The sequence below is a fragment of the Rhagoletis zephyria genome, unplaced genomic scaffold, assembly GCF_001687245.7.
Source record: "Rhagoletis zephyria isolate East Lansing unplaced genomic scaffold, Rhagoletis_zephyria_1.1 Rzeph_scaffold_00267, whole genome shotgun sequence".
NCBI lineage: Eukaryota > Metazoa > Arthropoda > Insecta > Diptera > Tephritidae > Rhagoletis > Rhagoletis zephyria.
The window spans coordinates 35,576-62,635 of NW_016157351.1; the positions used below are offsets into that span (position 1 = coordinate 35,576).

General features: G+C 35.0%; 2 protein-coding genes across 2 annotated transcripts in view; one reads left to right on the forward strand and one right to left on the reverse strand.

Moving 5' to 3' along the window:
• Window positions 1-27,060, reverse strand: part of LOC108358525 (ankyrin-3-like) — a 251,386-nt gene that overhangs the window by 18,062 nt on the left and 206,264 nt on the right. Inside the window, 6 exon segments of the mRNA XM_017609928.1 lie at window positions 9,021-9,170; window positions 9,223-9,970; window positions 9,972-10,716; window positions 10,809-11,033; window positions 11,121-11,205; window positions 12,944-13,319. Coding sequence (XP_017465417.1) covers window positions 9,021-9,170; window positions 9,223-9,970; window positions 9,972-10,716; window positions 10,809-11,033; window positions 11,121-11,205; window positions 12,944-13,319 — 2,329 coding nt within the window.
• LOC108358524 (uncharacterized) lies at window positions 21,220-22,425 on the forward strand. The gene is made up of 2 exons (XM_017609927.1): window positions 21,220-21,755; window positions 21,818-22,425. The coding sequence occupies exons 1-2, from the start codon at window positions 21,473-21,475 to the stop codon at window positions 22,039-22,041; spliced, it is 507 nt and encodes a 168-aa protein (XP_017465416.1). The 5' UTR covers window positions 21,220-21,472; the 3' UTR covers window positions 22,042-22,425.

Sequence of the window (27,060 nt, forward strand, 5' to 3'; positions counted from 1 at the left end):
GGATGTGCCGAACGAATGTCCGGCATGCGGAGAGACCCCACATGACTCGAACCATCTCTTCGCATGCCCGGAAAACCCGACAACCCTAACGGCCTTGTCCCTGTGGACAGATCCCACAGAAGCTGCACGCTTCCTAGGGTTGCCGTTAGTGGAACTTGACGACAAGGACTGAGATACCAACCGATCTGGGCGGGGTTGTTGTAGCCGCTACAACAACAACAACAACATGTCACTAAATCCTCATTAGTGACGATTTTACCGGTGACCATTTTCGCTACTGGGACCGTATATTTGTGGATTTTTGTTGCTCATTATATTCTATATAAAAAATGGGATGACTCATTATATGCAAGAAAATGCGCAACACCCATAAAAAAATGCTAAAAGTTAACGGTAAGTCGTAGTTACTTCAAACTTCTACCTTATTATACTAGAATCGAATGAGATACAAAACTGCGTACTCAAAATTGTTATAAGAAATCGAATTAAAAAGCTTGATTTTTTCAAAATTTATTTATTTGCATTAAGTTTTAAACTTAGCTTACTTACTCAACTTTATACGGGGTTTGTTAAAGAATAAATATATTTTTATAAAAAAAAATATTAAAATTAATTTGAAAAAGTAAATAGTCAAAACTTATCAATATGTTGTGACCTTTTTAATATATGACCCATTTAAAACAAATTTTATTCCTCGATTCTATGAACGTTGGTAATGCAGTAAAAATTTTCAGCGATTCAGCTATGAATCAAATGTGCAAATTCTGGCATTGCATATTTCACGGGGCAATACTTTGTTACCAGCTTATGAGATGGTAACAAAATTTACCGGCTACAAGAGTACACAGAATGCGAAAAGGGTTTAAAAATTTACAGGAACTTTATTTACCGGTTACAAACTTTTTATTACCAGCGCAGAATAGACCTGTAGCATGTTTATTATTGATAGATATGTACACTGAGTCATAATCAAATTAAACAGTGAGGTTTTTACAATAATATTGCCAAGGTTTTTTCATTCCCAATTCCTTTTCCGTAAATTTTTTATAAAGTATAGCTCACTATCTAACAAAAAACATATTAATCTAAATTGCATTTTTGTGCAAAAATTAGGAAAAATTAAAAAACGTTTGCCTGCTCAATTTTGCTGGAAAATTTTTTATATACATATAAGAAAATAAGAGCACCGCCAGGAAAAAAGTATCAAAAATCAACGCGATTTTTAGCGGCTTCGAACTTGCACTTTATTTTATTAAAATTTAATGGGCTACAGGTCTGTACACCAAATTTTTTCCTAGAAATTCTAATTTAAAAGTAAGCAATATTGATGAAATTTTGTTGATTTTTCCTCATTTGTTTTTTGTTAGTTAGTGAGCTATACTTTATAAAAAATTAACGGAAAAGGAATTCAGAATTAAAAAACATTTGCAATATTATTGTAGAAACCTCACTGTTTAATTCTGAGTATGACTCACTGTACACCGGTAAAAAAAATTAATTGACAAGTGATATTTTATACAATATTTACAATGTTTTTTATGTTAAATATTTATTGTTAATTTTTGTTTAAAATATAGTTCATTCTATAACGAAAACCATGTGAATCAATGCTTCAAACCTTATGCAAAATTCTGAAAAAGTTCAACAAATTTCCCAATTTTGGACAAAGTTTAACACTTTGATTGGTATATAGAATGAACTATAATTTAAACAGAAATTATCGAAACATATTTTACATAAAAAATATATTGAATATTTGAAATAATATAATTTCTCGATTACTTTTTTTGACCGGTGTACATTATTATTAATTCCTTATTAATATTTTTTTTATTGCAGAGATGTGGTTTGCATCCCCATAATTTTTATTCTTCTTAATTCTAATTCATATTTTTTATTCCTCCATTCTATTTCAGCTCTAAGCTTCTCCTTCTCCATTTCTTTTTTTTCTTTTCGCAACATGTTGTTTTCCTCAATTAGTTTCTTTTGCTTTATTTCTAAATATTCACCTTAAAATTAATTTGAGCCGGTTCTCTTTTTCCTGATCGACGATGATCGATGAGGAGGAGATGGTGGCCTTGGGAGTGGAAGTGGTGTTTGCGGCTCCGCTAAGGGTAATACCTGCCCGGTATTGATTGCCTCACTCTCACTCTCTATAAACTCAAGCTCCATTTCTGGTTGCTAAAGTTAAAAAAACATTTGGTTACAAACTACACATTGCTTCCTTAATATAAAAAGGTCCTTTCTAATGTTTTTGTTTCTTTGCAGCGTACTTATCAAAACTTAAGTTCTTTAGTTTCGTATTCCTTGATAACACTGGTTTATTTTAAACTCTGAAACTATCTTATTGATGTAGAGTTTTTTTTTTAATTCAATCAATTAATTGGTTAGTTATGCACCGGTACAAAGTAAAATTAGTTAGGGTCTTTCCATAATTAGGTAACGATATGTGGTTTTTTAGTACATTAGTCTTAAAATATTCATATTACCGTCACATTTAGCATATCAGGAACGTTGTCGTTTCCTGTGATGACTACTGGGGCCATGAGTTGAAGCACCCTTTTTTCGAAATCGGACGCTTCCTTTAAACGTCCAAGTCCATTGCGTCCACTTTTCTCCAGCGTTGACCTTCACAGCACCTCCCTCTCTCTGACATGACTTCTGTAGAAAACAAAACATTTGAAGACGTTATAAAATTTATAATTACTTACTTACTTTTGGTCTGACCAATACTTGCTCCATTTAGCAGCATCTTTTACAGCACCTCCTAAGCTGTTAAGGGTCGCAGCAAGATCACCCCACTTCTGAGCCCTTAAATGTGCACCATCAACCGATTCAAATCTAGAACATACGAATTTGTATAAATAAAACACATTTTTATCAATATTTCACTTACCTATCATTCGCAAACCCAATATTATTTTCCATATATTCTATTAAATAACTTTTTTTGTTCATTTGAAACTTTTCTTGCTTTCATTTCCATTTTTCGATTATTTTATTTGAAAGTCAGCAACTGGAAAAGCAAAACTCACCGAACAAAATGCTGTGAGTTTCTTGAAACGGAAGTGTACACAGTTTTGACAGTTAAAACTCATTCTCACACTTGCTGAATCGCAAAGTGACAGTGTACACGATTTTCAGTGTACACTTGAAAACTCACAGTTACAGAATCCAGCCCCAGAAGTGGGCTCCAAAGGCATATGATCTTGTATTCTCGATTTCAACAAAAGAAAATCTATTGGACAGATATGAGCTAACCCAGCCCAGAAATGTAGAGTGTATACCTAAACACTCTAGCTTACGCAATAAATTGTTGTGAGTGACTGTATCAAATGCATTTGAGAGAAGTTGGTGTAGACAACGTTTCCTTGATGTCCCTTCTTAAACTATATGGGCAAATCTAAAAAATAGGTACACTTTCCAAAAAAAAAATAATAATTTTTAAATTTGTGAGCACACCTATGTTTTATATATAATTTTATTCGTAATCTCTTAATAAATCGACTAATATAGGTGTAATTCATTTTCAAGTGCTTCAAAAGTTAGATGAGGAATAAACATGAAATAGAAAACAAAAGAATAAGCTGGGTTCAAATTACGCTGTTCAAGTTGTAAGTTTTGAGCAAAGATTTTGAAAGTTGAACCAGATTGGCTCCGGTTTTCGAGATAACAGTACTTGAAAATTTGATTGAATTTTAACTATTTTATAAATAACTCTCTCAGTATTTAAGTTATTTTACTACAATTTTTTAATTACTTTTTTTTTAATATTACGTTAATTATTCCTTAAAATTATCGAAATAGGTTCACTTTAAAATGTAGCTCCAATACAACTTATTACTCAGATATGTGTTTTTGCGCTATAACTCTAACTTCATATCTGAATAATAACTTTTATGCATGCTATATGTTAAAGTGAACCTATACTAAATTTTTACCTGCTTGATTGGAGGAGTTATAACGCAAGCCAACGTCTCTGCACAATCAGTTGTTTTGGAGCCAGATGTTATGGTGAACGGATTTCGATGATTTTAGGATAGTGAAGGAAATATTAAAATACTAGCGTGTGCAAAATTTTAGTAAAATATCTTCAAAACTGAGTTTTTTTATATAATAGTTAAAATTTAAGCAAAGTTTCAAGTACCGCTATCTCCAAAAGTGGAGCCAATCGGGAAAAACTGAGGACGCCATTGAATTTAGAAGACTCCAATTAAGCAACTATCAGAACCTTTGTCGAAAAAATTTTGAGTTGATACTACTACTACTACTACTACTCATCGGGTACAATTGGGCATTCAGTTAATTCCATATAAAGAGATCAAAAGTGGTAATAGTCGCATGCTCCTTTGCGATTGCTCCCGGAGTCATCCCGGATTAGTCCCATTTTTTGCAAGGACTAGATTGGCGCCGACAAATATGTTAGTGTTTGGCCGAGCTTCTCCTCCGATTTGTGGCGTGCGCCCCGATGTTGTCACACAAAGCGGAGGGACCTACAGTTTTACGCCGACTTCGAACGGCGATTGTATTTTTATGAGAAGCTGTTTTTCATGGCAGAAATACACTCGGAGGTTTGCCATTGCCTACCGAGGGGCGACCGCTGCTAAGAGAAGACCCCTTTTTCTACATTTTTTTGCGTTGTTGCTTTGACCAGGGCTTGAACCCAGGCCCTGCGGAGTGGAAGCGCGCACTGCTTACCACTACATCACAGCGGCAGTGTATGTGCACTGGCGGCAAAAAATATCACCTTAATCGCACAGCGCCATATTCCGTACAGCGCGCATGGCCTACTCGAATATTTTATGCATAATATTCTCGAATTGAGATTAGAAGGGAATAGTTTCCAACAATTAACTGTTTTAGGACAATCCACTCTCGAAAAGTTAAAAAAATAAAATCCATCACTAAATTTTTATTAACATTCAAAATAATGACGTTAGAAAAATAGTCGTAAACAAAAAATTTAGATTTTTTTTCGGCCGACAAACAAGTCTATGAATTTTTCGAAAAAAAATTAACGGTATCGATGTAAATTGCGAAAAACGTTTACAACCTTCTTTGTTGTTGTTGTTGTAGCGGCTACAACAACCCCGCCCAGATCGGTTGATATCTCAGTCGTTGTCGTCAAGTTCCACTAACGACAGCCCTAGGAAGCGTGCAGCCTCCACCGGGTCGGTCCACAGGGACAAAGCCGTTAGGGTTGTCGGGTTTTCCGGGCATGCGAAGAGATGTTTCGAGTCATGAGGGGTCTCTCCGCATGTCGGACACTCATTTGGCACATCCGCAATCAGTCTGCTCAGGTATGAGTTTAACCTGCTGCAGTAGCCAGAGCGAAGTTTGGGCTATTGTGGTTCTTGTCTCGCGAGGCAGATGAGGCTCCGTCACGTCTATGTCCGGTGGTTGTGTGCCTAGAACGGCATTCACAGGTCTAGAGTCTACATAACTCGAGACTGACTCCCTATGAATGCCGTTCAGGGCCAGTCGGTAAGCTGACGGGTCCAGAGGCTGCTTGATGAAGCTCTGGACTTCGTTCGTCAGTTCGTATAGATGCCTCCTGACGTGCCTAGGTGAGGGCTTCTCTGCACGCAGCTGTCTGTTTGGGTGGCCACATCTGTGGCTCCCAGTCAGAAACTGCTTGCAGAGCATTGTTATGCTCCTTGATTGGGAGCATTCTTACCTCGCTATGAAGGTGCTGTTCTGGCGACATCAGGAGGCATCCAGTCGCAGTCCTGAGTGCGGTGTTCTGTACTGTCTGTAGCTTCATCCACTGCGGCCTACTAGTCCCCGGCGACCACACTGGTGCTGCGTAGTTTAAAACCGGCCGGCCTATTGCCTTGTATGTTGCTAGCAATGTTTCTTTGTCATTGCCCCAAGTACTGTCGGCTAGCGTACAACCTTTCCAAAATGGCGGCGATTCCACAACCCCTCGAGACCGGCAAATCTATTTTTAACATCTCAGCAATAATCAAAACGATTTATGGACCTTACCACAAATAGCCACCGTTTTGCTATTTCACTGTACCAATTAATTAAATTAATTTCTGCTTAGGTTTTGATTGTGGTGTTTAAAATTGGTGTTTGTGATATTAATAATCTAAATTTCAAATCGCGACTGAATTTCTTTGAATAGAGACCTCTAATTTTAGTATTTATTTGAAAAAAAAACTCAATAAAATCAGCCTGCAGCACCATCTAGCGCAAAGCTTATGATAAACAAATTCTTCGTATCCAAATACCAATTAAACAATAAATTGTGTGCAAGGATTCAACTAAGGATATATTCCTTATTTGAGTTAAACTCCGAAAAGCTATTAACGTAGAATTAGGTGTGTATAGTAACTTCTCCAGTAAAAAAGTGCAGCGAGAGCGTAAAAGCAAAATAGAGCGTAAAACTGAGAAGTTAAACTAGCAGATAAGGTTGAACACAAAACTAGTAAAAACTTTCAAGTGAACAGTTGTTGCACTGTTTTGACATTCTACTGTTAACATTTTACTATATACAGGTCTAATCTGCACTGGTAATAAAAAGTTTGTAAACGGTAAATAAAGTTCTGTCAATTTTTAAACCCTTTTCGCATTCTGTGTACTCTTGTAACCGGTAAATTTTGTTACCATCTCATAAGCTGGTAACAAATTATTACCCCGTGAAATATGCAACGCCAGGATTTGCACAATTCTTTATAGCTGAATTGCTGAATATTTTAACTGCATTACAAACGTATCTGGAATTGCGGTGACAAGAACTGGTAATATTTTTTGGTAATACAATTTTCCGGTTACAAAATCTTCGGTAACGTGCAGAATAGACCTGTTATAAATCAGTTTTAAACTCTTTGCTTTACACACAAGCACATAAACAGTCCAGTACATCATTAATATTTTGATTTCCACTCATTTTACTTTTGTTTACGCTTAACCAATCCAACTAACTAATGGCCGCTTTTGACATTGATCTGTCTTCTTCTTTTGCTGGCTAATTTCTGCTAGTAAAAATTTCACTTGCAAGAATTTGCAGCTATCCCGTGGTATTACGCTCTCGATTCAGGGCTCCCTTGCAAATTTTTTGGGTTATTATACACTTTTCCAGTAAAAGTTTGCAGGTTCCAGTACAAATTAGTACTGACTATTTGTTACTATACAAACCTATTATTGACATCTAAAGCTATCACTTGCAATTGGTTTTACTCAATACCGATTTGAGCTGTCGCACAGTGTAATATACAAAATTATTTAAAAAGTTAAATTTTTTGGGAAAACAAAATCAAAGCATTCGCCATTTTTGGGAAATTTAGTCATCTATTCTGGTCTGATTATGCATACTTCGCACAACTTCGCATAAACTCCAAACTGTCAGGTGAAAATCTGTTGAATGCAATTTGTATGTACTCCATTACCCAGAAATTAGCAGAACTTGTAAAAAATTAGCGATACGTTGAGTTTAGATTTTGCCTCACGTTTTCTTAAGTTGCATTTGAATTGCAGTGGAACCAATAGCAATATTTTTACAGAGATGCATGGAAAGCATATTAGGGGATTTCACAACTCTATGAATGTAATTTTGGGAACAAGTAGAGAATAGGGCCCGTTGAGCTAAAAACACTAAAAGTGAACATGGCCGGCGGGCCATGATTTTAATGGAATACATTAGGGGTATTCTCCAAATCTCGCAAAGCCATTGCAAGTAGCACGGATTGCATAACTTGCAAACACAAAACAACAAAATACATGGGAAACAATATTTCCTATCGCTGCAAAATATGCAACGTCGAAACCATGTATATTGCAAAATAGCATAGCATGATAAATGCGACCCTGTGCTAGTTGTTTTGTTGTTGGAATTGCTACATATTTCTCTCATTTCTCTCATCTCGCTCACTTCATTTCTTTTTGCTGTCTCTTGTTTTTGTATCTGATACATAATTTCGCTGGGGTGCTCTCGTACTCTTCGAAATTTGGAATAGTATTTTTGCATTTCGTGCAATCCGTGCATCGTGCAAGACTTCGAGAATACCCCTATTCTCTTTTGTGCAAATTCATAGGAGCGGAATTCGTGGAATTTTCAATATTTTCAAAAGCTTATATTTCGAAAAATTTTGAACCAATTTTCAAAATATTGATATGGTTGGAAAGGTAAAGGTATTTTGATTTAATATGCGTATATTACATGTATATATAAATTATGGCAATTTTTTTAATAAGAATTTGTTTTTCTTAAAAAAATACGCAACTCACTATATTAAAAGATATGCACAAGATAAGAAAGAGCAAAAACACCTTTAAATATATGATTTATAATAAAAAACCTTTGGTAATATCACTAAATACTAAAATATGATTTTATATCTTAAAAGAAAAAAAGCTCTGCAGGCGAACATTTGGAAGAAAATATCGCGCTATTTTTTATTCAAAATTTTCATTTTATATTAAAATATCAATACAGTTATTTTATTTCGCAGTTGGCATTTAACCTTAGCCCTTAAACCTAGCTATATAAAATTAACATATCAAATGAAAGGTATTTTTATGCTCTTTCTGGTAAATATATCGTTGAATACATATAGTTATTACGTATTTTCTTAATAAAACATACGTATTTTATTTACATATTTTTACAGATATTGTATTGAAAATTATGTCAAACTGCAAAGAAATTGAGTGTCGATTTAATTTGGACTATACCACCTTAAAACCACTTAAATTAATTTTTCTATAAACAAATCTATTTACCTAAAGAAACCACAAATCAGCTGTTTTTGCTCACACACCGTGAATAACCCTATTGCGTCGATGCATAACGTTGATAGTACTAATAAATTTGGTTGCATGCGAAGCATAATCAGCCTTAAGTTTTGTAAAGTTGCGTTACGTTTAAGAAGTTGTGCGAAGTAATGCGAAGTATGCATAATCCCACCTTTAGGCTGAACATATTCTTCTTATCAAGCTTATTAATTGTATTAAAAATCTCAAAAAACGTAAATTTTACATCTCTGTGTTATTAAACGTGGGATATATATTCTCACCATCATTTTCGATGTTGCTCTGCGCTTCGTCTAATACTTGTTGCGTATGCTCTTCAGCGATTCGCCGAATGTTGTCTAAATCGCAACTTGTGTGAAATTGCGAAATATCATTTGGCGTGGGTGGCGGCGTTTTAGTGGTTGCTGCATGTTCTGTAAAAATACAGATCAATTTAAGGGAACTAGAGAATTTTATACAACTTACTTCTTGTATACACGTTATTATCTACTGCAGCTGCCACTAAATTGCAATTTTCATTGCTTTCCTCAATTTCAATTTCAGTTCTTTGTACTCCCCTCAGAAGAGAATCATGCAAGACAGAGCTATCATTGGTAGCTGTTGGGGCTTTTTTACTCTCATCATACAGCATTTCAGCGCTTTTATTTAAGTGTATTCCTAGCTCATTAAACTCAGATTCGTCCAGCTGAGTTTTGGCCATGCTTCTCTCCAAGTCATCTTTTACAGGTTCTATATTAAATATGCATCTCTTGACAATGTCACTTCTATTTATATTGTGTAGTGCACGTTCTAAGGTGTTGCTCGTTGCCGTGGGTCCTTGTTGACGAAGCGAAAGACGTAGCATCACCATAGCCTTTTGAGACGGCCGCTCGTTGTATTCCGCATTAATAATCTCGATATCGGTCTCGGGTACACCCAATTCTTTGGCCAAGCGCATCCAGTCGCCTTCGATCATGTTACATATGTCCGATAAACGAATATCGGCTCTGTGGATAATGTCGCCGCCATCCGGCTGAAGTTGCAATGTAGCCACCTGAACAATTTCCGACTCTTTGTCATCTACTACTGCTTCTGCTGCAATAATGGGCTTCACTGCTGTTGACTTAAAACCAGCATTTAACAAATCCCTATAATTAAGACCACGGTCGATTTTTATATTGTTCAAACATTTTTGACTGCCATCCAAAAAGTTTGCGTTTTCGACAATGTCANATCGAAGTCAGCCGGCGCTGTTTGTTAGCATTACGTTTTGGTTTCGCTTCTTTATTGCGATCTATTTCCATATTTTGTATTGAAATAAGCCCGTCTACCATACCCGCCACAACAGTTTGATCTCCCGGCGCAACTCCAAGACTCAGCACGGCGTTGGGGAAATCAAGCGTGTGCACAGTTTGGTATGTTGCGACATCATAGATCTTGACATGACGATCCAAGCTCCCAGAAAGTATACGCTTGCCATTGGAACCGAGACGTAGACTTGTAATGGTTTTGTGGTGTTGTGATACTTTCGTTAAAAGTCGACATCCAGCGAAAGCATCCCACACACGCATTTCTGTACCACCTGCGCTGATAAATATACCACCCGTTGGCAGAAACAGCAAAGATTCAACTGGGCTCCCATGATCAATACTGAACGAAACGTTTTGTGTACGTGTGTCATACATCTTAATTTTACCGTCGTAACCACCGGATATTAATGTGTCTGGTGACATGGGATTTACCGCGCCAGCGCGCACATAATCCTCATGCTCTGCAAAAGTAAGCGTAGTTTTCTCAGTCCCAATGTCCCATAATTTAACCGTACGATCATCCGAGAAACTAGCTATATGCAGTAGATCCTGATCACTATCGTATAAAGTATGCTCTCGCCAACTATCTCCATTGTCGGAGCGCAAAATTATGATTTCACGTTCCTTATCACGCAAAGAACCGAAATGCGGCACCTCTAACACAACTGGACTGAAAATAATAATTTAATGAAGCGTATTAAGGCATAGTACGTAATATAAAAAATTTTAAGCATTTCCCAAACCCAAAATTACTTATCTTACCCTAAAAATTTGGCCTCCACTGGAGATAATTCCATTATCCGGCTAACCAAAGCTTCACCTTCCATCAAAGGTGGCGGGTTATGAACTCGTTGCGGCTTTACATAACGGCACGTGATACGCGTTGGTTGCGAACAAGCCTTCGGTGGCACAATTACACGAACGCCGCTGTGGCGGCAACCACGCATTGAACCGCCACGTGCATCCACCAAAAACGACACAAGGAAGCTGCATTTTCCAAAAACAAACGCAGAAAGTATGGAGATAAGCGAATACAAGCTTGTCAAATGATGATTCATATTTTTGTATACCTACCCCAGATGAATAGGTGGACGAGTTATCGCAACGTTGTCGATCTGCTTTATCGGGTATTGGTTTGAAGAAGCCGAAAAATCATGGACTTTACAGAATATAAAGGAAGAGAAAAAATTACAATTAAGCGGAAGAATTTATAAACCATACCGGATTTCGCTAAACCCTCTGCGACTGACGTGGTAGTCTGACAGACACCGAAGGTTCCACAGTTTTCCGGGCTTCAATAACATTGATTACTAAAAACGCCTATTTTTCGACATATAGTGTATTTATATGACTATTTCATTAATGAATACTTAAAATACTTAAAATATTTACAGAATTTTCAGTTTAAATCGAAAAAACTTTATTAATAAATAGATATGGAGTGGAAATAGATAGATATGGAGCAGAGACCCAAAATAATTATTATCCTAATATTTGAGCTCACGAACGTCGCCTTGTTTTAAGAGTAAATTTTCGTCTTTGTATAATCCCTATTTATGAGAAATATTTTTTTTCGTCTCGCGGGAGGATTATTTTCAGATGGAAGTTATATACGTCTTCTCATAATAATTATGTAGGATTCTAATTTTTCTCATGTCGCGGGACGTTTGTTTCAAGACGGAAATGATTTACGTCTTCTCTTAACAATTATATGGCACTTTTATTTTTTTTCGTCTCGTGAAACGTTTATTTTAAGACGGAAAGAATTTACGTCGTTTCATAATTTTTATATGGCACTTATTTTTCTCGTCTCTCGGGACGTTTATTTCAAGACGGAAACCATTTACGTGTTCTCATAATAATTATGTGGAACTTTTATTTTTCTTCGTCTCTCGGGACGTTTATTTCAAGACGGAAATGATTTCCATCGTAAAATAATCCTCCCGTTAGACGAAAAAATAAAAGTCCCAGCTAATTACTAGGAGAAGATGAAAAAGTTTTTAGTGTAACGTAATAATTATACAGCAACATTTAATTTTATTTCTTATAATCGTTATGGTCTGTGAAATAATTTTCGATAAAATTTAAATGATTTATTATACGCAGTGCCGATGCGTTTCTGTTGCAATTTAATAGCCTATTTCCACCAAAATCTTAACTGCAGTTAAAAGCTCAGGTAAATTCAAGGAACGTTAACATGGGGTGATAAGCAAAGTTTATTTCTTACTTTTTGCTTTCGATTGCTTGTACTAAATATGAGCAATTACCTCCTTCGAGTTGTAATCTTCTTTTTCCAAGAGGCATTAACTGCAGTTAAGGCCTTGTGGAAATAACTCTAAGCGTATACATATGTACTAAGTACATATACATACATGTGTTAAAAGGAATAAGGGTGTTATGCTAATCCAGTTTCAGTTGAATTTATAAACTTTCATGATGCGTTGATAAAAATGCCTTCACAGTGGATATTTGCATGAAATCATTTGCAAATCAAAGAGTTTAAATATTATAGCCCGTATCTCGTGGTTATCTGATAAAGCGCGCTTTTGTAAAAAGCAAAATTTTAATTTGAAATCCGATTTAAAAATCTATTCCTTTATCAAACATCTTCAATTAGGCTTTAGGTAAAAAGGAGAGTAACAGAGTTACCATAATGAAATAAAAATATTGATTAAGCGTAAAATATTAAAAACACTATATTAATTTTACAACAACTTTTAGGAGACAAAGGCATTTTAACTTGACAATAAAAAAGGTTAGTGCCGTTTTTTTTTTAATAAATATAAATATAAAGAGAAATTCTTTCAAGTTTCGGATAGTCGCGTCTTGTAGGGATACATATGTATGTAGATTACATATGACGCCGGAAGAGCTCATTTAGCACACATATTATTTACCTTTTTCACTATAAAAACTGTTACGTCCAGCAGTCAATTGCGTATGATGCACTTGTTGAACTTGCTTTTGCTGGTGATGATCGATGTGGTCGTCATTGTTGGTCGTGTCGTAGTTTTGATGATCCTGCTCGGATGCTTTTAAGTCATCAGTCGCCATGTATTTGTACTGTTGATGATCTATGTGTTCGTCACCACCTTCGTCTTCAGAATCGGACATAAATGTTTCATGCATCAATTCAGGCGCAACAACTTTATATTTCTCTTCCAACACGCCTGTTATGATATTCATAACTGATTTTTCGGTAACCACCTTCAGCGTTTCCACAGCAGTGACGTATCCTAAATTATTGGCGATGCTCAAAGCAGTTTGACCATTCTATTTTATAGGAGTTAAACGACGAAGTAGTATAAAATTAATACACTGTTATAAAAATATATTTCACATAATTTTAGCTGGCGCATTTAAAAAAAATGTACGTAAAGAAAAGAACCAGCGATCAGAGAAAGTATGTATACACCGCTGAGTCAGTTATGTTCAAGGAAATATACAAAATACATATATACAGAGCAAAAAAAGAATGATAATAAACAAAAGACTCGATGAGGTGTCAGAGGCGTAAAAACGCGAGTTTGATGAAAAAAAAACGAAACTAGTAGGTGTGTCACTGTATCCCACTCGACCTAAGTGCCAATTGAATTTCCTTATTTACTTAGTTTTTTTGTTTTTTTTTTTTTTGAAAATGCGCATGTACATACTAGAACTTATTTTTAGCATAAAACCGAAACTTTCAATCGCAGCGCTACATATGTATATATTTAAAATTTCCTTCCAGAAATATGTGTTAACATAAATACACATGTACAAATATACAAACAAGTGCACGTCAGAAAGGTGCGTACGTGTATATGTATGTATATCTGCATAGGCCTATACATATGCATGTATGTATGTACAAAGTACTTGAATGTGTCTGTATATATTTTGCTCCACTTATAAACACGTACGTAAACAATGGTGTAGGGAACAAATATGGGTATTGTACTGTTATTCCGCTCTTAGTGAATTTGACAGAATCGCTGTTTGTATGACAACACTCTTGTGCAACTTTTTTACGTTTTTCTTGCAAAATTTCTGCTTCTTCTGGCATTCTTATTCGAATTTTCACATTTCTCTCGCGCAACTGATCCAGCGTGACACAAAAATTATTCTCACAAAACCTCTCTGATGGGCGCAATCTTGTATTCTGTCGTTCTTGACAACGATGTAAAGAACATTCCTGTACATAAACTATATAATCATGTTCAGTAATATTCCTAGTTTGAACTATGAAAAAGGAGCATTTTAAATCACGTTCACATTACATCGTAAATTACTTCATAGAAATCAAGTGCGTTCACACTAGAGGTTTACGCCGACAGGCCTTGCGGTGGCGGCGTGGTCAACTTCAAAAAGAATCGGCGGCGGCGGCGACGCCGCACAGTGGGACGTCCCCATATAAGCTGCGGCCAAAAGTAGTAACCGTACTAAAAATTCGCTGAAATTTCGTATATGGGCTGTTCGGCACTTAGGAATGATGAACTGTGGAAAATTGTAAAATTCAACGCGCTACCACGCCCACAACTCTTGTGGGCGGAAATAGTAAATGTTATCCGATTTTGATGAACTTCAGAGCATATGCTGGTTTTAATGAGAAAAGCTTAAATCTGAAAGATCGTCAAAATCGGTTTACATTATCGCCCAGTAATTCTAGAAAAACAGGCGCAATTAAAAAAAAAATTTTTTTTATGATATTCGGTGTGCCCTGCTCGTTTAAGCCTAAATTTTCCAACTTGGAACATAATAAAGAGCTTCTTATTACGGCGCTCACCTCCTACTCAGCTTTTTTGACTCCAAGTACTAAATTGTATGGATTTTGGAGAAAATGAACAGGCACATTTATTTTATTTCTAAAGAATTTCCTATTTCTTCATTTTAAAAATGACAAAGCGAAAACATTTACAATACCTGCAAATTAAATTATGTGCACGATATGTATTTACACTGAAACTTTAAATTTTACCTACATTTTATACAACAAAAGCTGAGCTAAGGCAAGCAGGACTCTTGTCATCGAAAACGGATCCCGTCCAGAGAAACGTCCATTTTTGGCTGAACGTTGATTGGGAGTAATAGATTGGCGAGTCATTAATATCTAAACCTTCTTTAATTTCCACTTTATATTGCATATCTTTCATTTTATGTACATATCAGAGTTTTTCCTTTTTGCTCTACAATAAAAATTCAATAAATTTTACAGGAGATGGGTCTATAAAAGGAAGAATAGAAGCTGAACTCGCAGTTCCTCGCAGCTGGAACTATTTGAGATATGACACACATATTTAATGTTTACTTGTCCTAAGTATAATTTAGCTCGCCTCCTAGGTCCTTTTTAAATATCCCTTTTTAAATTAAGCACTCGAAAAATTTTACACTCACAAAATTATGTCGAATTTTAAGGTAAACTGTTTTATACATTTCAAAAGATGTATAAAAATTTAAAGCAATGTTTGACCACAGATATATTCAAAAACTGCTCATCAATCAGATTGGCTTTTTATATATCCGCACAAGTGGAAAAATTAATTCAATTACTTGCGACAAAATGAAAATCTTTTCTAACAAATATATTTTTTCGCATTGCTCCTACTTTAAGCTCGTATCATGATTGCAAATATGCATTTTCATCCAAAATTCTTTTTGGTTTGGGTTAGCTGGATATTTTGCTATGCATCTGCGTAATTATTTTTTCAGAATTCGCTTATCTGTTTTTACTACTTTTGGCCGCTGTAGTCCCATAGTGCGCCGGCTCGTCTGGAAACGCCGGTGCTACTGCCCATAAGGTAGATTCCAGAGAGCCATGAGGCTACTAATCTTATCATGTCATCTCGTCAGCGTTAGGCATTCATCATGCCAATTCAGATTATAATTCTATTTAATTTATTCATTGAACTAGTTTTAAATTTAAATTACGTTACTTCCTACTCGAATTAAAATGTTGAGTGCCTGGCGCTGATGGATGGGCGAACAGAAGAAGGTCTGAGGTATATACATTAGGGCGGGTCAATTTTTTTTCGACATCGTTCCTAGCAGATTTCGATTCTACATAAAATTCTAAGAAAAAAAGTCCTTTAGACCATAGCTCTAAAATCAATTTCGAGCCTGCGCAATTTTAAAAGAAAATATCTTTAATTAATACTAAGTCAATAATCAGATTAATATTTACTAAAGTGTTACGAATGTTTTTTTTTTTAAATAAAACTGGTGCTCCGGAGTTTTGTGATATAAACAATTCATTTCTGATATCTATTTTTTTATTCAAAGAACCGTAAGATGGCGCTTCAAAGCAAATTCTACTATATATTTGTGGAAGTATGCATGTATGTATGTGCCAGGTTGTAGCCTAACGGATGGACAGAATCGAATAAAATTTTTCCAGAGTATTGCCATGACTCCTGGACCTATAATAGGGTAAAAAAATGCGGACTCGCCAAGAGGTTGGAGGGGAGGGGTGGCGATGGGTTGCACATCCCATAGTGAAAATTTTTAATCAGCTCTAACTTCGGAGTTATACGTCACATGAACTCGAAATTTGAAAGGCACAGATACCTATGGTAGGTGCTTATAGAAAGATATATGTATATAAATGAGTTTGTAAAAGGGGGTGTGGCACATCTCATAGGTGTGGAATCTTTTATCAGCTATAACAGCTATTAGTGATTTCATTGAATTGAATTTTGAAGATTTGTTATAATTTATCAAAGTGAAATTCAAATAAATTATAGTATGAAGTTCACCGGGTCATCTTCTAGTCTTTAATATATACTAAGTTAATATACGGAATATTTACTAAAGTGTTACGAACGTTATTTTTTTAATACAATAAGAAGAAGAAAAAACTATAATTTAAAGGAGTGACTCACAATGGCTAGAGTCGTCGCATGTGTGTATTCTTTCATATACATATATATGGGCCGTTCTTAGCGTTATATATTTTTCATCCACTCCCTTATTCCTTATCTAAAATTTTAAATAAAAAATTACAAGTTTTAACCGCTGATACAGTACAGGTAGCAGTTTAAGATAGGTAACTGGATAAACTTAATAAAGAAAACATATTCTCTGGTTAAATTAATAACCCTGCCCGGATAACACAAAATCCTATGCTTGATAAACATTTGGTGTTATAAAAGTTTTATAAAGCTCTACTTGTAATTAGGAAAAATGCCGAAAAAATATAAAATTGATTGATAGATAAAAATAGAGAGGGAGTTATGGCTATGACAATAGAATGCAGAAAAATGATACCTCGAATTGAAAGCAAAACGGATCTAAAACCAAAAGAACTATAAATATATTGTTAATCATAAAAAAATTTATGATTCGAATAATAATTTTGAAATATTGTAAAATTGTTTTTGTTTTTTGGTTTTTTAAAGTTAAATTTTTTTTTACTTTGTAACGAACAAAAGTATTGGCACAGTGAATTTTTCGTAATGTAGGCAAAGTTTCTACTTTATTTCCGATAATTTTTTATAAAAAAATAGTTCATTCTACACCAAAACACATAAAAATCATATGTGTAAACTTTGTGAAAAACTCGGGAAAATTCAACTTGCACTTTATTATACTAAAATAAAATTTTTTTAGAGTCTAATTAAAAAGTTTGCCATTGCAGAATTTTTTTAATTTTTGTAAAAAGTTTGATCCAAACCCAGAGATCTACCACATTTTTCTGAAATCTAGCACATTTTTTCCAGATTGTACCACACAGAATTTTTTTGAAGTCCGATCACTGCTACTAAGTCAACGCGCTGCTCAGTCATACAAAGCAGCAGTATTGAGTATGCAATAGTTGGCGTTCAACGCAAGCCAGTCTCTGGTAGGTGGCAGGCCTATAGGAAATATTTCTTAATCAATAAAGTTTCAAATACTTTTCGTTTGACAACTATATTATAATACATACTTTATCTTGTTAACTTAATTGAAACAAATTTTCGAAATTGGTGGCAACCCGACTCAAGAATATTTTCAGTAGTAAGCTTTCTTAAACCTTTTTAATTTGATACCCATATTGCAATATTTAATTTATCTTACCAATTTAATTTAATTAAATTTTGAAAGAGGTGGCAACCCCTCTCAAAAATATTTTCGCCTGTAAGTCTTCATAACCTCTTTCTTTTGACACCCATATTGTAATATCTAATTTATCTCATTAATTTACTTATACTGAAATTTTTAAACAGGTGGCAACTCTCTATTTTTTCTGGTTTTAACCATCCGGATATTATAAAAAGCAAACCAAAAAAATAAAAATATTCAAATCGGTCAAGCCGTTTTCGAGTCTTACCGAGACTAACGGAAAGAAATTCACTTTTATATATAAGATATCTTCTTTTAAAAATGCGCAGGCTCGAAATTGACTCTAGTGCTATGGTCTGGAGAAATTTTTTTCTTAGAATTGTATGAAGAATCCGAATATGCTAGGAACGATGTCGAAAAAAATTGATCCATACAAATTGACCCGCCCTAATATACATACATACACACATGGCTCTGTATGTTCTCTACACCCTGCAGGAAATGTATCTAACTATAAGCTAACTTTAAGTTGATTAGGAAGGAGCTAAAAGTCACTTATTATCTGTATATTTTCTTTGACGAAAGCTAACTATATTTCCATGGCGATGGCCGCGAAATAGTCAAGGGTGGTTTACCTCTGCATTAGATGTAACAAACTTGTAACTAGCTACTTTTGGACATAAAATATCAATAGAAAAAACAAAATATATTTTTTTTATTTTATTTTTTATTATTATTTACTTTAATACATTTCATATTTGTTTTCATATACTGCTGTAGGTGGTCCCATATTCGAACTCCGTCAGACATAACTTCAAAATGATAATATGAAATTTCGATCTTCCTTTTATTTGTCCTCAACGCGTTTGTTCAAACGCATTTAAAGAAAACAATCTCCTTCATTACACCTGCATTACTTGTCAACTATGTAGTTTCAAGCTAGCTTTTTGTAGCTAACTACAAGTTATATATTTTATAGAAATCCCGCAAAAAAGCTAACTACAACTGTGTTATTTGTTATCAATTGATAATTTTTTTCTGCAGGATAGATCCGTATGTACTATTTAAATTTAAAGAAATTAAAAATTTTAAAAGTTAGGTTATTGGGATAATTTATGCCGCTGTCAATAAATTTTTGCAATAATCTTATCAACCGTTATGTTAAATTACGGAGTTCTTACGATTTTTTGCGGATTACATATTGAAAACAAGGTTGGTCTACTTTTTTCCAAAAGCTTAACACATCAACTCGAACCAGAACGTGTATTTTTGACCCACTGTTTAAAAAAAATGGCTTATAGATGGTTAAAATTTCCACTAAAATATTAAGCGCCAAATTTTTCTAAGGAGAACCGAATGTAATGAAAAATAATATTAGTTTTTACCAAAAAGGGAGAACTTTAACCCTTTGTTCAAAACGTTGCGATGCAAGGGAGCAAAACCTTCAAAAACGTAATTTTCACACAGCCACCTAGTACTTGTATACGTATGTGTAATTGTTATAAGGCCATAAAAATAACAAAAACAAATAACTTAAGGACGAGCACACCTAAAAGTTAAACATTCTAATAATAGAAATATTAACAAAAACCAACAAAACCAACAACCACATGATCAAGTGAATTGCAGCGGAATAGCTGCGCTTGATTGTAGTTGGCTTAGCAAAGTGAAATAGTGGAAAATAAGCAACAAGAATTAACAAGACAAACTTAGCACAGTGCGTAGGCAACTGGCTGAGTCAGTGGTGATCGTCGGTTCGAATCCTACTGAAAGAAGTCTGATGAGGAAATGTGGTGATTTCCGAAATAGCTATCACTTCTACCATTTTTTCAAATTATTGTTGCTTTTCCACAATAAGTTTTCACTTGAAACGGCCTCAAGCTCATAAAAATTGTTGAATATAATTGTTATAAGGCCATAAAAATAACAAAAATAAAATAACCTACGAATGTAAAAATTAGCAAAAAAAAGTGTTTGCTCTTTATTTAAAGTCTGTTTAAAATATAAAAAAAAAATACTCAGGAAAATCAACTTGTCTTTGTTTTATCTCTAATAATTGAGGAGTTAGATGGAATGAGTTAGATGAACAGAAGCTGCTTCGGTTAAAGTTGCTTTCTGAGATATTGGCGTTAAAGTTTTTGATGTGTTATAACTTTCTTGTTCTTGTAGTATTGGAAAGAGTTGTCTACTGCGGAATCGTTAGATTACCAATATTCTACCCTAATTTAACTGTAATAAACGCTTTCGATCCAAAAATATATTACATATGTTTTTTTCTGAATTACGCTCTTTTTGGAAAAATAAAGGAGATCATATTCCTGTCCAGTGGCCCAAATTATGCAAAAAAAACTCCTTTAAAAAGTAATTTTCATTTCGTAAAATTGTGTTTTTAAACGAGTTCCTTCAAACGATGTATTTTAATGTACATACATACATCATGAAAATTTTGTAAAAAATTCCTTAGCGCGGAACGTCGCCGCCGACGCACACTGTGTCCACTGCGGCAATAAATCAATTTGGACCTGCTCTCCGATTTTGATTATTTTTGCACAGATGGTTAAAAAGTATCTAAAGGTCATGTGTGGAAAATTTCATGCAAATATCTCCATTGGTTTTCTGTCCCGAGCACCTCAAAGTTGAAGTATGTGAACAAGTCTCAAATGTGATAGTTTTCTATGTCATATTCAAAAGCTTGATACTTATAAACTATACACCGAATGTACCTTATAAGTATTTTTTCACTTAAAATAGACATACGCATTATGTAAATTAAAAAAAAAAAATTGAAAAAAAATTCCTTTGACAATATATTTTGAGCCAAAAAAATAAACATTTATGATTTTCCGTTAGACTTTTAGTTGTGTGCGAAGCAGTGCGACACATGGAGTCCTATACCAAATTAAAGCTGAGAGTCTCAGCTAACAGACTAAAAAAAAAAAACCGGCCCCAATTTGCCTGCCGCCGAAAAAACAATGAAAGCCCAAAAAATTACAGTAAAAAATATGCGTTATGCGTTATTTTACGCGTGCAAAAACAAGTGCGCATTCTTTCTTTCTTTGCTGCTCGTTTATTTCCTACATATTATAAACAACATTAAATGTAAAATAATGTGTACGGTTATAATAACAACAAAACGTTTGTTTTAAAGTCTCTAAATGATGCTAACACACAATAAGTCATTGCCCTCTGCACTTCGTTACTCTAATATAATAATAATTTCTATCAAAGCAATATCGGTACCATAGTGTATTAATACAGTGGCCGCAGGGCGTGTTGTTGTAAAACAGAGGCGATTTTTACAACAACTTGTTGGTAATTTTCATATAGAAGAAAACAAATGAAAGCAGGCCACAATTCAAAAAAGACTTAAATTTGTATTGGGAATAAATGTTGATGTGGTTAAACAAGGAATGGGTTCCAGCAACAATGGGAATACAGCTCGACGATTGTTTGAAAACCCTCAAATTACAGCTGACATAACAGGAGTAAATGAGCAACTGATTCATCGGTTCAAAATTATATTATCCACAATAACTTGCAGTCAGGCAATAGACGCTGAGAAATTCCAAATATATTGTATAGACACGGCAAAATTGTGCATTGATTTGTATGGATGGTACTACATGCCCATCACAGTGCATAAAGTTTTGATACATGGTAGCAAAATTGTATCTGAGGCCATTCTACCTATAGGTAGGTTAAATATACAATTTGTTTCATACATTTTAAATTAACATATGGTTTATTTTTCAAAGGAATGTTATCAGAAGAAGCGCAGGAAGCGAGGAACAAAGATTATAGACGTTATAGGCTATATCACTCGCGCAAGACTGGGCGCTCTTCTACTAACGAAGACGTAATGCATCATTTGTTGATATCCTCCGACCCATACATCAATTCATTTAGAACGAAATTGAAGCTTAAAAAATTAGATTATCACGAAGATGTGAAAAAGTTGTTAATAAATGAAATAGAGTGAAACTGTAAAAATTTTTGTATTGGAGTTGTATGGGGGGTGGGTGTTACAGTGGGCGGATTTTCTTCATATTTGCAAAACAGCATTTAATAGATGTTATATGCATTTTTGCGAAAAATATACATTCTAGTTACAAATTTACAGAAGATATGGCATTTTTGAAATATCATTTGTATGGGAGGTGGGCGTAAAAATTGGCGGATTAAGTTCATATTTTCAGGAGCACATTCTACAATTATAATATTAATGTGTTATGAAAATTGAGTTGATATATTTAAAATCATGGAAGTTATGCCACATTTTCTATTTAAGTTGTATGGGAGGTGGGCGTAAAAGTGGGCGTATTTTTGTAAAAAAACAATTAAAATTCTTAAAAAATTTAAAATAAATTTGTGCAAGATTTCATGAAGCTCCGCAACCTCCTTGATTTATAGCCATTAAATACACTACACGGCCACTGTGTGCGCCGCCGCGCCGATATTTTCTTAGCTCAGCGGCGGCGCGTGAGGAATGACAAAAATCGGCGGCGGCGGCGGCGTGGCTCGGCGGCGTATACCTCTAGTTCACACTTGTCTTTCTTAATTTGTCTTGAAATTTTTTGTTAAATTTATTTTCTTCACATTAGTTTGTTTATATAAGTAACAATGTGAGTGGACTGCCAAACCAACAGTGATGGTTACTTAAAAACCAATTCCAGAATGAAATGCGAGCTTTTTTCTTGAGCTTTGTCTAATTTTGCGAGTGTCGGAGAGAGCTTAAGCATCTCTACGAAGAGCTACTCCATTACAAGAATAATAGAATACAAGACTGTACACTACCGACGGCCACGACATTTCTTAAGTAAAAGTAAACAAAGCCGGATTGGGGAATAAAAGAAACTTTCAAACCGTCAATTATCCTTATATTCAATCTTTCGATAGGATAAAGAGGTTTAATTGTTTTAAAATGTAAAAATATATCGTCGATGTTTTTGCAAAACCGCCCATCGCCCAATTGCAAAACCGCCTATCTAACAGCACTCAAATTTTACAGGAGAGCGAAAAAACGCTTTATTCTTTGAATACATTGCCTTGATAGGCGGTATTTTCTCTTAACTATTATTTTACAAATATGTTCTTTTAATAACGATTTAACGAATTGTTGGTTCTCGGGCTGTTGAGACCCAGAGCGAGTAATATTTGCTTCTCTCTAGCCCGATGTCGGCCGGACTATTTTTCCGGGCGAGTTTATGAACATTGTCAAACTGCCAGAAGAGGAAAAATTTTAAACATTCAAATTATAGCTAATAGTCAATTTTTCTGGATAAAACCTGTAAAACTTTCAAAAAGCAAAATTGCTCTCAGAGAAAGAGAGCAAACCCAAAATGTACGGGAACGCTTTTCGGGTAAAAACTGGTAAAAGTGCCAAATACACCATGGAAGCCATTTTTTGTTAACATAGCAGTTTTTTTATCATTTGGCGATCTGCTAAATTATACGCAAATACACAAGCAAATTAACAAAAATAGTTACAAAACTTGATATTTCTTCGATACGATATATTAATTAAGGTGAAAATGCAGAAGTACTTTGTTTTTGCTTACTCAACTTTCAATTCGTTTGAACAGCTGATGGTTTGACACTTTACCAGATTTTACCAGCCAAAATTATTCGGGTAGAATCTTGCAACTTCTGACAAAGAGGGGACCGATTTTACTCTCCCATTTTTCCCCTACTTTGCCAGAGAACCGAGTACGGGAACGTTTTCTGCTAAACTCCTGTAAATTCTTGCAACTTCTTGCCATTTAGGGAACCCATCTAATATGTGCATACTTAGCTGTTGAAACATATCAAATGAACCATTAGTTTAACGTTATTGCGCTTGCTGCCGCTCAAATCTTAAATTTATAATTTTGGGCGATTTGACACTTTAAGCCTTTCCGTATGAAATTGCTGTTGCAAGAGAGAGAGAGACGCAACGACAACGTCACCGTAATGTTTTCGTTAACTAGAGAATCTCTTAAGATAGGTCGTATCAGCTGACACGGTCTACGGTTTTACGTCGGTGGCTGGTTGTGCTCTTAGTTTCGGGCCCGAAAATGGGTTTTTGCGTTCCCGTGGTGTTGGGCAGTTTATTCAATTTTGTGAGAGCATTTCGTATTTCATAATGTAAAAAACAAACCTAATGTTAGGAAAAAAGGATTTTTATTAAAATTACCTTCAGCGGCTCGTCAAACCCCATACACAACACAAATAGCTTGCAGCAAAGGGATATTTCGCTCTAAAGCGTAGTTCTCCAGTACGTTGTGTCAACGTAAAATTGAATCACAAAATTTTCAGAAAAGTAGCCGAAAACGTACCCTTTTCACAACCACTTTCGGTACTTTTGTAGACCTAATCTGCGGCAGTCTTCTCGTGTTAGTGAGGAACCCATTCGCGATGCAAATCGAAGACGAAAATTCTAAAGCTATCGACAAATTTGTACAGAACAATGGTTTGAAATGGAGCGAGTGTGCGGATATTTGCGGTGGTTGGAAAAACGAAAGGAGCGATGTATATGATGAAGCAAGAGGCAGAAAACGCCACGAGAAGTCACTGTATGATCCCTCGGTATTCCCTGGCGACTAGAAAGATGTCGCCACTAGGTTTAAAACCCGTATTGGATGACGCTGCGATGATAGCAGAGGCCTGAGAAGTTAAAATACATCTCTGGTTTCTCTAGCACGTCGAGATTTTTTTTATTGGTGACATGTATATTTTAGAATTTCTAGTAATTTGCATGCAAACCCCATAAATAAACAAAGTAATCAGAAAAACGTATGTAACTTCGAAGTTAACGCTTAGAAAATTGATAACAGCCGGTTTCACTAGCAATTTCCATATAAAATTAAAAAAATTAAAATCATTTATCACTTAAATTGCTTTCGTGAAATTGGATGTAAAAATTATTTTCTTAGCGTTAACGCGCATTACCAGCGTTAACTGGGAAGGTTCAGAAAAAGCCATTGTCGAATATTTTCCCAACACTGACTCTGAGGATGGCTTCAGCTGGATAACAAACCCGTTTTCATGTGGCCCGAAAAGTAAACCTACTGAGATGACCAATTAAGCTTTTGAAAGCCTTCTGGACATCAGTGAAGACAGCATTTTGATTATTAAATACTACGAAGGGAGCCAAGAGAGTTCTGGATGCAAGTGTATGCAGAAAACACTGCTGTTGGCAGGATTGCATTAAAAATACTAGTGACTTTTAGGCCCTTATTATGAGTTGCATTCGATTTTCGATCTTCGCTGGTTATCGAAGATCGAACATCAAAAGTGAAATTATGAGCTATGCAACCGCGNGGTTGGAAAAACGAAAGGAGCGATGTATATGATGAAGCAAGAGGCAGAAAACGCCACGAGAAGTCACTGTATGATCCCTCGGTATTCCCTGGCGACTAGAAAGATGTCGCCACTAGGTTTAAAACCCGTATTGGATGACGCTGCGATGATAGCAGAGGCCTGAGAAGTTAAAATACATCTCTGGTTTCTCTAGCACGTCGAGATTTTTTTTATTGGTGACATGTATATTTTAGAATTTCTAGTAATTTGCATGCAAACCCCATAAATAAACAAAGTAATCAGAAAAACGTATGTAACTTCGAAGTTAACGCTTAGAAAATTGATAACAGCCGGTTTCACTAGCAATTTCCATATAAAATTAAAAAAATTAAAATCATTTATCACTTAAATTGCTTTCGTGAAATTGGATGTAAAAATTATTTTCTTAGCGTTAACGCGCATTACCAGCGTTAACTGGGAAGGTTCAGAAAAAGCCATTGTCGAATATTTTCCCAACACTGACTCTGAGGATGGCTTCAGCTGGATAACAAACCCGTTTTCATGTGGCCCGAAAAGTAAACCTACTGAGATGACCAATTAAGCTTTTGAAAGCCTTCTGGACATCAGTGAAGACAGCATTTTGATTATTAAATACTACGAAGGGAGCCAAGAGAGTTCTGGATGCAAGTGTATGCAGAAAACACTGCTGTTGGCAGGATTGCATTAAAAATACTAGTGACTTTTAGGCCCTTATTATGAGTTGCATTCGATTTTCGATCTTCGCTGGTTATCGAAGATCGAACATCAAAAGTGAAATTATGAGCTATGCAACCGCGTCGTTGAGTATCGAATTTTCTGTCGAACAGAATTTTGCTTTCGATGGCGTAGCGAAGTGTTAGAAAATTGTGAACAATGTATGATTTTGCATTTGTTTTTTTACTTTATGGCGGCTAGACACTAATTTTTAACAATTTTTATTAATTTCATGCAGTTCTAATGTCGTGAATATTAAACACACGCTCGAAAGGCTTGTTTTACTTGTAAAAGAAAACCCAATCCTCAATTGGCACGTTCTCTGAGAAAAAAGTCGTAAGCTGTTGATAGTTTTAAAATATATTAAATCGATTTGGCTCACAAACGTCTCTTTAGACAGTCGGAAGTTTTTAATAAACAAATTTTTTAAATATATTTTATGTCAAAATATATTCGAAAGACTACACTTAAACCCCCTTAAACGTTTTCTACTCCTGGGCAGTTAACTAAGCTCTCTCCTCTGATGAATCGTTGAACCAGAACTGCGTTGTACTCATTTTTACCACGTTTTTATAAACTCTTTCTTGTTTCTTTTTTATTTCATTTTAATTTGCACAAATTTGCATACATATTTATAAGCACACCATTTAGTTTGCTCGATTTGTAAACAAAACTTCTCAGCGGTGAAAAATATACTATTGTAAACAATCTAACCGAGCGAAATTCACAATAGCGCTATTCTTCATCGAATGAGCGTCATAATACCAAATGAAAATTCGTTCGATCAGCACTTTCGACCACAGTCGAATGCAACTCAACATAGGGCCCTTACTTTTACATTTCTATGTGAGACCGCATTTTCAACTAATGCTTACATAAACAAGTAATTTTTAAGAAAAAAAAAAACGATTTCAATTCCCATCTACGAATTTAAGATTATCGTTAATTTATTCGTGATCCAATGATC

Excerpts from the sequence above, each read along its gene's own strand:
- LOC108358524 (XM_017609927.1), top strand. The coding sequence starts at position 21,473 with ATGGGTTCCAGCAACAATGGGAATACAGCTCGACGATTGTTTGAAAAC. Across the intron at positions 21,756-21,817 it reads TGAGGCCATTCTACCTATAG|GAATGTTATCAGAAGAAGCG; the intron begins GTAGGTTAAATA and ends TATTTTTCAAAG.